Raw genomic sequence first — 14,435 nt, 5'->3', positions numbered from 1 at the left:
CCAGATAAACCCTTTAATTTTACCAGAAGATCCTGTGTACTTACAGAGGAGATGAAGGCCAGACCATTGGGAAGAATCGCGATGTCTTCAGAGCCGTATTCTGCAAGAGTAATCATGAGATAAAGAGGCGTCGGTTACATTTTATATCAATAGCGCACAATGTAGCGCTAAACAATCAGGTTTGATTTTGTCATGGAAACCATCAACAAGCATCAAAGACTTTTTTGATAATGCCCAAATATTTATTTTAATCAAGGCTTCCGAAACTGGAAATCGTCCCAAAACTCGGCCCATAAACTGACAACTGAGGGAATGGTCCTAGAATCCAATATTTGCACCTCAAATCTAAACTTAGGTGTTCCTGCCTATCAGGTTTTGCAACGTGTAATGTGCCAAAACCTTATGGAGTAGAATCAGATTTATTTTTTTTTTTTGCAGTAAACTATCAAGACAAATGTACCCTGACAAAAAGGCAGCAGCAACCAAAACAAAATCTGCATTTTTGAGGCAAGTTTCTTACTGCCAAGAGGGCAGGTTTTTCTGAAAGAAAAAAATAAAAAACGCCTAGTGTGAACAGCATAAATATGTATAAACTCAGGAGGAGTGAAGAACAGCAAAAAAAAGGCAAAAATGCAAACAAAGGCTTTCGATACAATATTTGAAGGGAATGTGTCAGAAAAAGACGAAATTTTTAAATAAGTTTTTATGTTAATAGCAGAAAAAAAAAATCTGTTCTATAGTGATCACTTCTCTGCAATCACAGGCAGGACCAGAGACCGACCAGAGAGCGGGGGCAGGACCAGAGAGCGGGGGCAGGACCAGAGAGCGGGGGCAGGACCAGAGAGCGGGGGCAGGACCAGAGACAGGGGGCAGGACCAGAGACACAGGCAGGTAATATATGGATAGCACTGGATCCACCATTTACAATACAGTCACAGATCATTCCTCCCTCCCTGAGCAATGACTTCTGCACAGACAACAGAGCATGCCCAATACATTCTCCCATAAAAGTCCATTAACCCTCCAGTCTATTGTTTCCTATGGTCCATGTGGCTGCTGGAAGCATCTCTCTAAATGACGACATCTCAGGTAAGATCAGGCAACATGGACTTACAGAAAATAAAACAATATATTCCGGGACTTGCTGCGATCAGCTTCTTTTAAGTGGGTTCTCCTGTAAAGAAGGGCTCCATATGTTAACCAGTAAATCTCATTTTATATGTTACAGTGAATTTTGCAGCCACTTACCAATCCCCTTTATGAGCTGGCAATTAGGAAGCTCTATGGGATCGATCTCTCTGAACAATTGGGCTCGACGGCTAGAAAACAAAAAGGGAAAATAATCTGCTAAATATATTCAGCATTCGGAATATTTGCCCATTTTCTACCAGGATGGTACTTTACATTCACCTTTATACGTATCTGCACTGCTCCTTTAAAGGGATTGAAAAAATAATATATATTTTGTACAAAAAGGAAAAAAAAGGCATGAACCGCACCTCCAAAAATCTTAAGTTGATCTAAAGCGGCTAGGCAAACATTTATATAACTGAATATGAGGTTTTCAGTTTAACATTCTGATCAGACTGTATGAAGCCCACTGCCACGTCACGGCAAACCTCGTAGTGGGTCCTACCGCCCTAACGGAGCGGAGCCGTGCGGCGACCACCGCTACAGCGGCAATGCACCAGCAGGGCGGACGGCCTGTTGCCCCACAGCACCCATGCTGCAAGACAGCACGAGCACAAAGCCGTCCGCCTTGCTGGTGTATTGCCGCTGTGGCGATGGTCGCCGCACGGCTCCGCTCCATTAGGGCGGTAGGATCCACTACGAGGTTTGCCGTGACGTGGTAGTGGGCTTTATACAGTCTGATCAGAATGTTAAACTGAAAACCTCGTATTCAGTTATATAAATTTTAGCCTAGCGGCTTTAGATCAACTTATGATTTTTGGAGGTGCGGTTAATGCCTTTTTTTTTCCTTGTTGTTCAAAGTGTATATTATATATATATATATATATATATATATATATATATATATATATATATATATATATATATATATATATATATATATATATATATATATATATATATATATATATATATATATATATATATATACACACACACACACCCAGTACAGACCAAAAGTTTGGACACACCTTCTCATTTAAAGATTTTTTTCTGTATTTTCATGACTATGGAAATTGCACATTCACATTGAAGGCATCAAAACTATGAATTTAACACATGTGGAATTATATACTTAACAAAAAAGTGTGAAACAACTGAAATTATGTCTTATATTCTAGGTTCTTCAAAGTAGCCACCTTTTGCTTTGATGACTGCTTTGCACACTCTTGGCATTCTCTTGATGAGCTTCAAGAGGTAGTCACCGGGAATGGTTTTCACTTCACAGGCGTGCCCTGGCAGGTTTAATAAGTGGGATTTCTTGCCTTATAAATGGGGTTGGGACTATCAGTTGTGTTGTGCATAAGTCTGGTGGATACACAGCTGATAATCCTACTGAATAGACTGTTAGAATTTGTATTATGGCAAGAAAAAAGCAGCTAAGTAAAGAAAAACGAGTGGCCATCATTACTTTAAGAAATGAAGGTCAGTCATTCCGAAAAATTGGGCAAACTTTGAAAGTGTCCCCAAGTGCAGTTGCAAAAACCATCAAGCACTACAAAGAAACTGGCTCACATGAGGACCGCCCCAGGAAAGGAAGACCAAGAGTCACCTCTGCTTCTGAGGATAAGTTTATCCGAGTCACCAGCCTCAGAAATCGCAGGTTAACAGCAGCTCATATTAGAGACCAGGTCAATGCCACACAGAGTTCTAGCAGCAGACACATCTCTACAACAACTGTTAAGAGGAGACTTTGTGCAGCAGGCCTTCATGGTAAAATAGCTGCTCGGAAACCACTGCTAAGGACAGGCAACAAGCAAAAGAGACTTGTTTGGGCCATCTTCTCCTGATGGCACGGGCGAGATCTAGATCACTCCCATTGTGTTTGCTTTCGGTTGACGCAGAGAAGGCCTTTGACCGGGTCAGTTGGAGCTTCATGTCGGCTTCCTTGCATCAATTGGGCCCGGGTACCAAATTTATTGAGAAGATTCTCTCTCTATATAGGGGCCCTACAGCTAGGGTTAGGGTTAATGGGTTCCTGTCCTCCCCTATCCACATCAACAACGGTACACGGCAGGGGTGTCCTCTGTCCCCTCTCCTGCATGTATTGATAATGGATCATCTGGCAATAGCCATTAGAAAGAACCCCAGCATTCACGGTATTCCAGTTGGGGTAGGTCAATGTAAATCGGCCTTATATGCAGATGACCTTCTCATGTTTATATCACAGCCTCGCATTTTTTCCTTCCCCTCCATAGTCAAAGAATTTGAGACATTTGGCCATCTTAGTAATTTTAAAGTGAATTATTCTAAATCAGAGGTCCTTAATATAACTTTATCTAGTGATGAAGTTCAACATCTTAAAGATAATTTTCACTTTAAATGGCTGGAAACAGCATTAAGATACTTGGGAGTAACCATCCCGACAGATCATACTAAACCATATTCTTTAAACTTCAAACCCCTTTTGGATAAGACTTTGAAAGACTTATGTAGCTATGATAAGCGGAAGCTCTCATGGTTCGGCCATATAAATGCGATAAAAATGGATGTAATTCTTCGTTTCCTGTATATTTTCCAGACAGTTCCTCTAATTCCTCCTCCTTCTTTCTTTTCCAGAATCCAATCAGCCATCTCGAGATTTGTGTGGGGGGGGGGTGGTAGACCCCGGATCGGCATGGGTACTTTATATAGGCACAAAGGCTCAGGGGGAGCGGGTCTTCCGAATTTCAAATGGTATCACAGAGCAGCGCTATTGACACGCATGCTAGACTGGCAGTTCCACAGTTCAGACAAACAATGGGTGGGAATAGAACAAATTAGCTCTACAATTCCACTCCATAACCTTCCCTGGATCAGCCCTAAAAGTAGAGGTCAATTCAGTTCTGAAGCTGACCTCCTTAAAGATACACTTAGAGGATGGGATCTGGAGACCCGCAGAGGCTCTCTGTCCTTAGGCAGTGGACCGCTTACGCCTCTCTTCTCTAATCCGGAGTTTCCCCTGGGGGTGGAGAGGGTTCATTTTCTTGGGTGGGAGAGAGGGGAAAATACCAAATGCTTTCATGTCCTCAAGGGTTTGGCCATGCCCGCTTTCGAATCAGTGCAGCCGTTAGAGGGAGGGGGCCCTTCTGATTGGTTGGAATACCTCCAACTAAAATCCTTCCTCTCGTCTCCAGAGGGCGCAGGCTCATACTCCTCCCTTCCTATGCCGTTTGAAAAGCTTTTCCTGTTGGGGTCGCCGCCTGCACATGCTGTCTCCTTAATATATGCTCTTTTGAACCAAAATACCAAAGACGACTTCCCCAAGTATGTGGAGAGGTGGCGGGGTGAGTTGGGAGTTGTTATATCGGAGGCGGAGTGGAGGAAGGCGTTCGTATATTCACATAAATTCTCTATTGCCTGTGCCGCACAAGAAAAGAATTACAAAATTCTCACCAGGTGGTATCGCTGTCCTGATGTCTTACACGCCGCTTTTCCCTCCGTCTCCGATAGGTGCTGGCGTTGTGGAGTAGAGAGAGGTACCATGCTACACATTTGGTGGGGATGTGAGCTTATTAAGCCATTTTGGGATTCTGTCTTTTCCGCTTATCAAGCCATTAGCGGTCATTTGGTGACCAACTCCCCCCAGGTGGCTTTATCATCTATCCTCCCGGGCTAGTTTCGCTTCCAGAAAAAGGGGCTCCTAAGATTCTGCTTAACTGCTGCGCGCTCTGTGATCCCGAGACATTGGAAATCCTCCCAATCTCCTAGTGTGTCTGAATGGGTCAAGGAGATGACCAGCCTTCAAAGTATGGAGGAATTGTCCGCCGAGGTTAACGGTTCAATGGAGAAATATCTGCAGGTATGGAGTCCTTGGATTTTGTTTATGGACTCTCAGGACTTTCAATCCCTCTTTTCTAAGCCATAAGGAGGATAGATTGAACAATACGGGTTAGACGGACGTCATTATAGGGGTGCAAGTTGCCCCCTTCTATATCAGACTCCATGGTTCCTCCCCCCTTTTTTCTTCCTCTCTCCTCCCCCCTATTCCTCTTCTTAGTCTCATTCTTTCTTTTAGTGTTTATACCATTATTACTTGGAGTGACCTAGCTCCTCTTGTTTGGGTCGCTCTCTTTCAGCGGATACCTCATATGTATCACCAAAGGTCCTACAGTCTCCTGGATAGGGGATACCTACATCCGCCATGGATTTTTTTTTTTTTTCTTTTCAGATCTTGTTGGACTTGATTGAAAATGATGTTGACCTGAACGTTATACTATTTCGGGACTTGTTGGTTACAGGTCTTGATATGCAGTTGTATATGAGATTTCTTTTTGTACTCAATACTTTTTATGTTGTTGAATCCTTTGTTCCTTGTTTGTTTTGAAGTTCTTTTCAATAAAAACCAGACTAAACATTATGATTATTATTATTATAGTTGACATAAAACAAAAAAAGTTTTTTTGCAATTCCTCCATACACTAAAAAGGAGAAAATATTTACATTCTAGATTCACGAGCACGTTTCAGAGAAATATGAAGAAAAACATTCCAAAGATAACAGTGTTTGGTAGAAAGGTTTCATAAATTAAAGTCTTTGTGCCCCGGTGGGATATCGTGCAGCCGGTCAGCCAGTCCCTCATGTACGCTCGTTGTCTTTCTGTTGCTGCCAGGACAAGGATTTCACAATTGGTGATGAACGAGCAGACGAAGAATCAGCCCAAGACGTCTAGAACTTGTGCCAAGTGTTCGTTGCAATTAGACACCTTTCAATTTTATATCTTTCTGCCAGTGGCACATAAAACCGTAATTAACATAATGATACAAGCACATCCACACCTTTAATACTTTGTAGAGATCGTAATAGACAAAGTGGGGACCCGGGCCAAAGTTTGAAGTGTAGCCCCAAATGCTCCCATAATGCACAATCGCACAAACATTGCGGTTGTATTTACATGCGCTGATCTCAGACTGATAACCGAGTGCAATCGCCAATACTGAAGTCATTAAGGGTTTGTTTCCCGGCCTCTTTACACCGACTGTCAATGAATGATGGGAAAAGAACGATCACCAGTAGATCAATGTGTACAGTATCATGTTCGGCAGCACATCGCCCCATGCAAACTGAGGAACAATGATTGTTGTTCCATCATAAACAATCCAATCACCCGATGATTGAGCAGCTTTTTGCTCGTTTGTTGGGCGATTGCTGACATGTGTTCACCTATCAACTCTCATCTGCGCTGTCAGAATTTATAAATTTGACGGCTACATATACACCGTATGTGACACAAACACTGTATGTTACAGTGACACACACTCACTTATGATACACACAGAGCACATAGTAGATATATATATACACACATATACACACACACATACACAGTACAGGCCAAAAGTTTGGACAAACCTTCTCATTTAAAGATTTTTCTGTATTTTCATGACTATGAAAATTGTAAATTCACACTGAAGGCACCAAAACTATGAATTAACCCATGTGGAATTATATACTTAACAAAAAAGTTTGGAACAACTGAAATTATGTCTTATATTCTAGGTTCTTCAAAGTAGCCACCTTTTGCTTTGATGACTGCTTTGCACACTCTTGGCATTCTCTTGATGAGCTTCAAGTGGTAGTCACCGGGAATGGTTTTCACTTCACAGGTGTGCCCTGTCAGGTTTAATAAGTGGGATTTCTTGCCTTATAAATGGGGTTGGGACCATCAGTTGTGTTGTGCAGAAGTCTGGTGGATACACAGCTGATAGTCCTACTGAATAGACTGTTAGAATTTGTATTATGGCAAGAAAAAAGCAGCTAAGTCAAGAAAAACGAGTGGTCATCATTACTTTAAGAAATGAAGGTCAGTCGGTCCGAAAAATTGGGCAAACTTTGAAAGTGTCCCCAAGTGCAGTGGCAAAAACAATCAAGCGCTACAAAGAAACTGGCTCACATGAGGACCGCCCCAGGAAAGGAAGACCAAGAGTCACCTCTGCTTCTGAGGATAAGTTTATCCGAGTCACCAGCCTCAGAAATCGCAGGTTAACAGCAGCTCAGATTAGAGACCAGGTCAATGCCACACAGAGTTCTAGCAGCAGACACATCTCTACAACAACTGTTAAGAGGAGACTTTGTGCAGCAGGCCTTCATGGTAAAATAGCTGCTAGGAAACCACTGCTAAGGACAGGCAACAAGCAGAAGAGACTTGTTTGGGCTAAAGAACACAAGGAATGGACATTAGACCAGTGGAAATCTGTGCTTCGGTCTGATGAGTCCAAATTTGAGATCTTTGGTTCCAACCACCGTGTCTTTGTGTGACGCAGAACAGGTGAACGGATGGACTCTACCTGCCTGGTTCCCACCGTGAAGCATGAAGGAGGAGGTGTGATGGTGTGGGGGTGCTTTGCTGGTGACACTGTTGGGGATTTGTTCAAAATTGAAGGCATACTGAACCAGCATGGCCACTAAAGCATCTTTCAGCGGCATGCTATTCCATCCGGTTTTTGTTTAGTTGCACCATCATTTATTTTTCAACAGGACAATGACCCCAAACACACCTCCAGGCTGTGTAAGGGCTATTTGACCAAGAAGGAGATGACCTGGCCTCCACAGTCACCAGACCTGAACCCAATCGAGATGGTTTGGGGTGAGCTGGACCGCAGGGTGAAGGCAAAAGGGCCAACAAGTGCTGAGCATCTCTGGGAACTCCTTCACGATTGTTGGAAGACCATTCCCAGTGACTACCTCTTGAAGCTCATCAAGAGAATGCCAAGAGTGTGCAAAGCAGTCATCAAAGCAAAAGGTGGCTACTTTGAAGAACCTAGAATATAAGACATATTTTCAGTTGTTTCACACTTTTTTGTTAAGTATATAATTCCACATGTGTTAATTCATAGTTTTGATGCCTTCAGTGTGAATGTACAATTTTCATAGTCATGAAAATACAGAAAAATCTTTAAATGAGAAGGTGTGTCCAAACTTTTGGTCTGTACTGTATATACACACACAGTCACTGTTACTTCTAGCACACAGAGCACATGTACACAGACACAGGTATTACATCGTAATCGACACTGTACATGTAGGTGAATCAGGGCCACCTATACAACTTATTAGGGTCCATTTGATTGGGGGGGGGGGTTACGCTCGTTATTCTAGATATAAGATTAAGAAGAAAAAAAGGATTTCCTGATCTGTGAAAGACATTAGTGACCTCCGTGTGGATTTCCAGCAGGAATATCTGGACTGTGAATTGTGTGTCAGATGTTTGATGAGAACTGCTGCACAAGGTACAAAAACAAACTTAAGGTGCAGCAAGACTTTCACCCAGAGCCAAAAGGTGGGGCAACATACTGGACATTTACTACAGAACTACAAGTCCCAGCCTGCCCTGCTAAACATCAAGTCATAACAAGACCCTTACAAATTGCAAACTATTTCCTGGGCTAATGTTCTTCAACTCTTGGTGAACTACAAGTCCCAGCATATGCAAAGGACGGAACCAGGATACCAAAGAGTTTTTTTTTTCTTTTTAAGTTTTGCAGAAAGGATTGACCTCCTAGGACAGACGATGCAGGGTCTTCACCAGTGCGGCCAGCACATACTGGAAGTTGTTGAGTCGCAGGTTGGAGACCACTGGTGGACAGTATATGTCATGATGAGAGGACTAAAAGTCTCAGACTGCCTTGAAAAAGTAGGAAAGACTAAAAGACATCCCAAATGACCATGAGTGCCCCTTTCCCTTCATTAGTTGTTCACTTCACCTTCAGCATGCTGAGACTTGTTGTTACACAACAGTATGATGTATTTTATTTATATCTCCAAGCTGTTGCAGAACTACAACTCCCAGCAAATCCAAGTATAAAAGGATGAAGTCTTGATGGATAGATCAATTTTTAGAAGAATTATAGTAAGGATCTAGCGGTGGTCTTCCCACTGTACCCCTCCCAGGATATCCTCACAGCTGCATGCTTTGAGTTGTAGTTTCTTAACTTCCTATAGAGCAACAAAGCCCCATTTAACAAATAAATATCAGGACAGAAGGCACAGAGCTGATATTTTCATCCATTGATCCTCAAAAAAAGAAAATGCTGCAACATGTATTTCCCTCCAATTTGGAGTATTCCAAGGTAAACTGTTGGTGGGATGGAAGGGGGAACTACAAGACCCAGCATCTCCAGCAGAGAAGCATACTGGGACTGTTGATTCTGCAAGGTCCACACCGACATTGTTGCTTCTTTGTTTAATCAAAATGAAAAAATAAATAATACAACACAAAGAGATACAATGTATCAACCCCCTCACCATTCTCAAACATTTCTAAGTTAGGGAAAAGTTACAAAACTTGCAATAGTTTATCCACAAGCTATAAGTTTACTTACCTGAATTTCAGCAGTCTCTCCCCCAGAGCAGCCAGGAGGACCCCAATTACAGCCAGTTTGAGCAGAGCCCCCATAGCTGCAGAGATTTCACCGGCAGTAACCTGTGTCCTGGACTGCAAGTAGGAGTGAGAGCTGTGAGATCTGTCTGGGTGCTGCTGCTGGTGTGACCAGTGTGTGATCTGCGCATGCGTGGAATGCAAGCCGACTTCCCCCAACTCTGAGACCAAACTTTGCCCAAAGTTCCTAAACTTATTTTCTGTTGCATAATTGGAGAAGCTGCGAGCAGCAATGACCCTATAATCATGATCAAATATGGAAATTATTAATACAGGGTGACTTCACAATGTCTAGGTGGCAATTGTCCAAAGGCATCATTTCTCACCAGCTTCCAAAGACTGGATACCCCAATAGAAACCTAAGAGCAGAGCAAGACTTTCACTGCTTTGGGCATGCAGAAATTTACTTTTTGGCATTTTTAATTTTATTGCATGACTAGTATGGTGGTAGAACTACAGTATATGGCAGTGTTATGGGGCACTCTGCTGTTTATCTGTATTATTTAGGTGTTGTACGGTGTTATTGATCATTCAATGGCAGTTGCATGATTATTATATGTAATATTATTCCTAGATCACACAAATTTTTTTTTGGAGCAATCTTCTAAAGGTGCAGAATTTTTACAGTGTTTACAAAAACACCAAAACGCATCATATGAACACAGCCTTAGGGTATATTCTGCTCAAAAATACACATAAAAAAACACTTTAAACACTCATTTTAAAGAGACAACGCTCCTATAGTGAACATGGTGCATTATTTGCGGGATTTCCCATTAAAATAAATAGCTTATTCACAGAGTTTTTAGGCAATGTTCAGACGGAGATTTTTTTGAGGCGTTTAAAAAGAAAAGGATATTTCAAATGGAAACTGCTGCTGGAAACTCTCCTTTTGGGGGGGGGAGTTTTTGGAGGAGTATTTCTTTTTCCTGAAATGTTTTTTTTAAACATTTTTTAAAGAGTTTTTTTTCCCTGAAGTTTTTATTTACATTTGTCTATTTTGGGGTATGTGTACATATCCTGTATTTCTCTGCTCCACTACCCACTTTAAAAAGCACTAACTACAGTAAATAGAATAAAGAATTAATCACTATTCCTGGATGCAGCTTCCTCAGGGGCATCGATGTCCCCGTGTGCAGCTTCCTCAGAGGCATCAATGTCCCTTTGTGCAGCTTCCTCAGAGGCATCAATGTTCCTGTGTGCAGCTTCCTCAGAGGCATCAATGTCTCTGTGTGCAGCTTCCTCAGGGGCATCAATGTCTCTGTGTGCAGCTTCCTCAGGGGCATCAATGTCCCTTTGTGCTGCTACCTCAGAGGCATCAATGTCTCTGTGTGCTGCTTCCTCAGAGGCATCAATGTCCCTGTGTGCTGCTTCCTCAGAGGCATCAATGTCCCTGTGTGCTGCTTCCTCAGAGGCATCAATATCCCTGTGTGCAGATTCCTCAGAGGCATCAATATCCCTGTGCAGTTTCCTCAGAGGCATCAATGTCCCTGTGTGCAGCTTCCTCAGAGGCATCAATGTCCCTGTGTGCAGCTTCCTCAGAGGCATCAATGTACCTGTGTGCAGCTTCCTCAGAGGCATCAATGTCCCTGTGTGCAGATTACTCAGAGGCATCAATGTCCCTGTGTGCAACTTCCTCAGAGGCATCAAAGTTGCTGTGTGCAACCTCCTCAGAGACATCAATGTCCCTGTGTGTGGCTTCTCCAGAGGCATCAATGTCCCTGTGTACGGCTTCTCCAGAGGCATCCATGTCCCTGTGTGCAGCTTCCTCAGAGGCTTCAAAGTCCATGTGTGCAGATTCTTCTGGGACATCAATATCCTTGTTTTCAGCCTCCTCAGAGGTATCAATGTCCCTATTTAAAGCTTCCTCAGGGGAATCAATATTTCTGTGTGCAGCTTCCTCAAAGGCATCAATGTCCCTGTTTTCAGCTTCCTCAGGGGACTCAATGTCCATGTTTGCAGCTTCCTTTTTGACTAAATTGGATGTGTGCTTAGGATCTTGCTGGAATTTCCAGCCCCTGCTTACTATGTGGCAGCATTACTTTCTCCAGTATATCCTTGTACATGGTAGCATTCATATTTCCATGAATTCTATGCAGAGGGCCAATGGCAGATGCAGAGAAGCGGCCCCAAACCACGACATTGCCACCACCATGTTTCACTGTAGGTGTTTAATATCTTACATCATTACGTTTTCCAATTGGGCGGTATATATAGTGCTTGCGATCACCAACAAACAGATTGAACTTGGATTCATCTGACCACAACACCTTAGACCAATCTGTCTCTTTCCATTGACTCTGTTCTTTGACAAACTCAAGTTGGACCTTCCAGTTCTTTGCAGAGATGAAATGCTTCTAGACTGGAACTCGTGCATTCAGCCCTACTGCCCTTAGCCATTGCACCACAGTTTGACGACTCACTATGACCCCATATTCTTCTTTCATTTCATACAGCACTTTTATGGACATCAGATACTATTAATATTATTCCTAGATCACACAAATTTTTTTTTGGAGCAATCTTCTAAAGGTGCAGAATTTTTACAGTGTTTACAAAAACACCAAAACGCATCATATGAACACAGCCTTAGGGTATATTCTGCTCAAAAATACACATAAAAAAACACTTTAAACACTCATTTTAAAGAGACAACGCTCCTATAGTGAACATGGTGCATTATTTGCGGGATTTCCCATTAAAATAAATAGCTTATTCACAGAGTTTTTAGGCAATGTTCAGACGGAGATTTTTTTGAGGCGTTTAAAAAGAAAAGGATATTTCAAATGGAAACTGCTGCTGGAAACTCTCCTTTTGGGGGGGGGGAGTTTTTGGAGGAGTATTTCTTTTTCCTGAAATGTTTTTTTTAAACATTTTTTAAAGAGTTTTTTTTCCCTGAAGTTTTTATTTACATTTGCCTATTTTGGGGTATGTGTACATATCCTGTATTTCTCTGCTCCACAACCCACTTTAAAAAGCACTAACTACAGTAAATAGAATAAAGAATTAATCACTATTCCTGGATGCAGCTTCCTCAGGGGCATCGATGTCCCCGTGTGCAGCTTCCTCAGAGGCATCAATGTCCCTTTGTGCAGCTTCCTCAGAGGCATCAATGTTCCTGTGTGCAGCTTCCTCAGAGGCATCAATGTCTCTGTGTGCAGCTTCCTCAGGGGCATCAATGTCTCTGTGTGCAGCTTCCTCAGGGGCATCAATGTCCCTTTGTGCTGCTACCTCAGAGGCATCAATGTCTCTGTGTGCTGCTTCCTCAGAGGCATCAATGTCCCTGTGTGCTGCTTCCTCAGAGGCATCAATGTCCCTGTGTGCTGCTTCCTCAGAGGCATCAATATCCCTGTGTGCAGATTCCTCAGAGGCATCAATATCCCTGTGCAGTTTCCTCAGAGGCATCAATGTCCCTGTGTGCAGCTTCCTCAGAGGCATCAATGTCCCTGTGTGCAGCTTCCTCAGAGGCATCAATGTACCTGTGTGCAGCTTCCTCAGAGGCATCAATGTCCCTGTGTGCAGATTACTCAGAGGCATCAATGTCCCTGTGTGCAACTTCCTCAGAGGCATCAAAGTTGCTGTGTGCAACCTCCTCAGAGACATCAATGTCCCTGTGTGTGGCTTCTCCAGAGGCATCAATGTCCCTGTGTACGGCTTCTCCAGAGGCATCCATGTCCCTGTGTGCAGCTTCCTCAGAGGCTTCAAAGTCCATGTGTGCAGATTCTTCTGGGACATCAATATCCTTGTTTTCAGCCTCCTCAGAGGTATCAATGTCCCTATTTAAAGCTTCCTCAGGGGAATCAATATTTCTGTGTGCAGCTTCCTCAAAGGCATCAATGTCCCTGTTTTCAGCTTCCTCAGGGGACTCAATGTCCATGTTTGCAGCTTCCTTTTTGACTAAATTGGATGTGTGCTTAGGATCTTGCTGGAATTTCCAGCCCCTGCTTACTATGTGGCAGCATTACTTTCTCCAGTATATCCTTGTACATGGTAGCATTCATATTTCCATGAATTCTATGCAGAGGGCCAATGGCAGATGCAGAGAAGCGGCCCCAAACCACGACATTGCCACCACCATGTTTCACTGTAGGTGTTTAATATCTTACATCATTACGTTTTCCAATTGGGCGGTATATATAGTGCTTGCGATCACCAACAAACAGATTGAACTTGGATTCATCTGACCACAACACCTTAGACCAATCTGTCTCTTTCCATTGACTCTGTTCTTTGACAAACTCAAGTTGGACCTTCCAGTTCTTTGCAGAGATGAAAGGCTTCTAGACTGGAACTCGTGCATTCAGCCCTACTGCCCTTAGCCATTGCACCACAGTTTGACGACTCACTATGACCCCATATTCTTCTTTCATTTCATACAGCACTTTTATGGACATCAGATACTGACTTTTTCTTAATAATGTGATCAACTTTGGAGGAAGTTTTCTAGGGTCGTCCACTTCTAGGTTTGTCAGCTGTTCCATAACCTTCTTTTTCTTTCTTTATTGTACGTGATGCTTGACTCTGAGAGCATTTGAATTCCTCTTTTTGGCTTTTGCCTGACTTCATTTTCAGAATAATAAGCTTCCTGACATCTGGTGATAAATTTGGCATTGTCTTTGCTATGTTTCAACCTAAAAACACCTAAACGAAAAAAATTTTTTAGCCAACATTCAACTACCCATGACAAAACATGTAAAATATTTGGCCCAGCAAATGTTGAAAACTAACACATAAAAGGATAAAACAATGTGAAACCCAATAGTCGTCCTTATAGCTGACAACCATTTGCTTCCGTTTTGCTAAAATCAACAGGAAAATGGCATCACAACAACCAGACAGAAGTAATCACACTTTAAAAAAATAAGCAAAACTTTTGGTTGCCACTGTA

At 42.5% G+C, this 14,435-nt stretch overlaps 1 protein-coding gene across 1 annotated transcript in view; it reads right to left on the bottom strand.

Moving 5' to 3' along the window:
* The window catches only part of LOC143781513 (serum paraoxonase/arylesterase 2-like), a 30,871-nt gene extending 21,213 nt beyond the window's left edge, over positions 1-9,658 (bottom strand). Inside the window, exons 1-3 of the mRNA XM_077268146.1 lie at positions 9,492-9,658; positions 1,249-1,319; positions 45-100 (exon numbers count right to left, since the gene is read on the bottom strand). Of these exons, the coding sequence (XP_077124261.1) occupies positions 45-100; positions 1,249-1,319; positions 9,492-9,565 (201 nt within the window). The 5' untranslated portion in view covers positions 9,566-9,658. The remainder of the gene's footprint in view (positions 1-44; positions 101-1,248; positions 1,320-9,491) is intronic.
* Positions 9,659-14,435: the final 4,777 nt, after the last annotated feature.

This window comes from Ranitomeya variabilis, chromosome 6, assembly GCF_051348905.1.
Source record: "Ranitomeya variabilis isolate aRanVar5 chromosome 6, aRanVar5.hap1, whole genome shotgun sequence".
Classification (NCBI taxonomy): domain Eukaryota; kingdom Metazoa; phylum Chordata; class Amphibia; order Anura; family Dendrobatidae; genus Ranitomeya; species Ranitomeya variabilis.
Note: the sequence above shows the minus strand (reverse complement) of the source record. Positions and strands in the feature narration are given on the sequence as shown.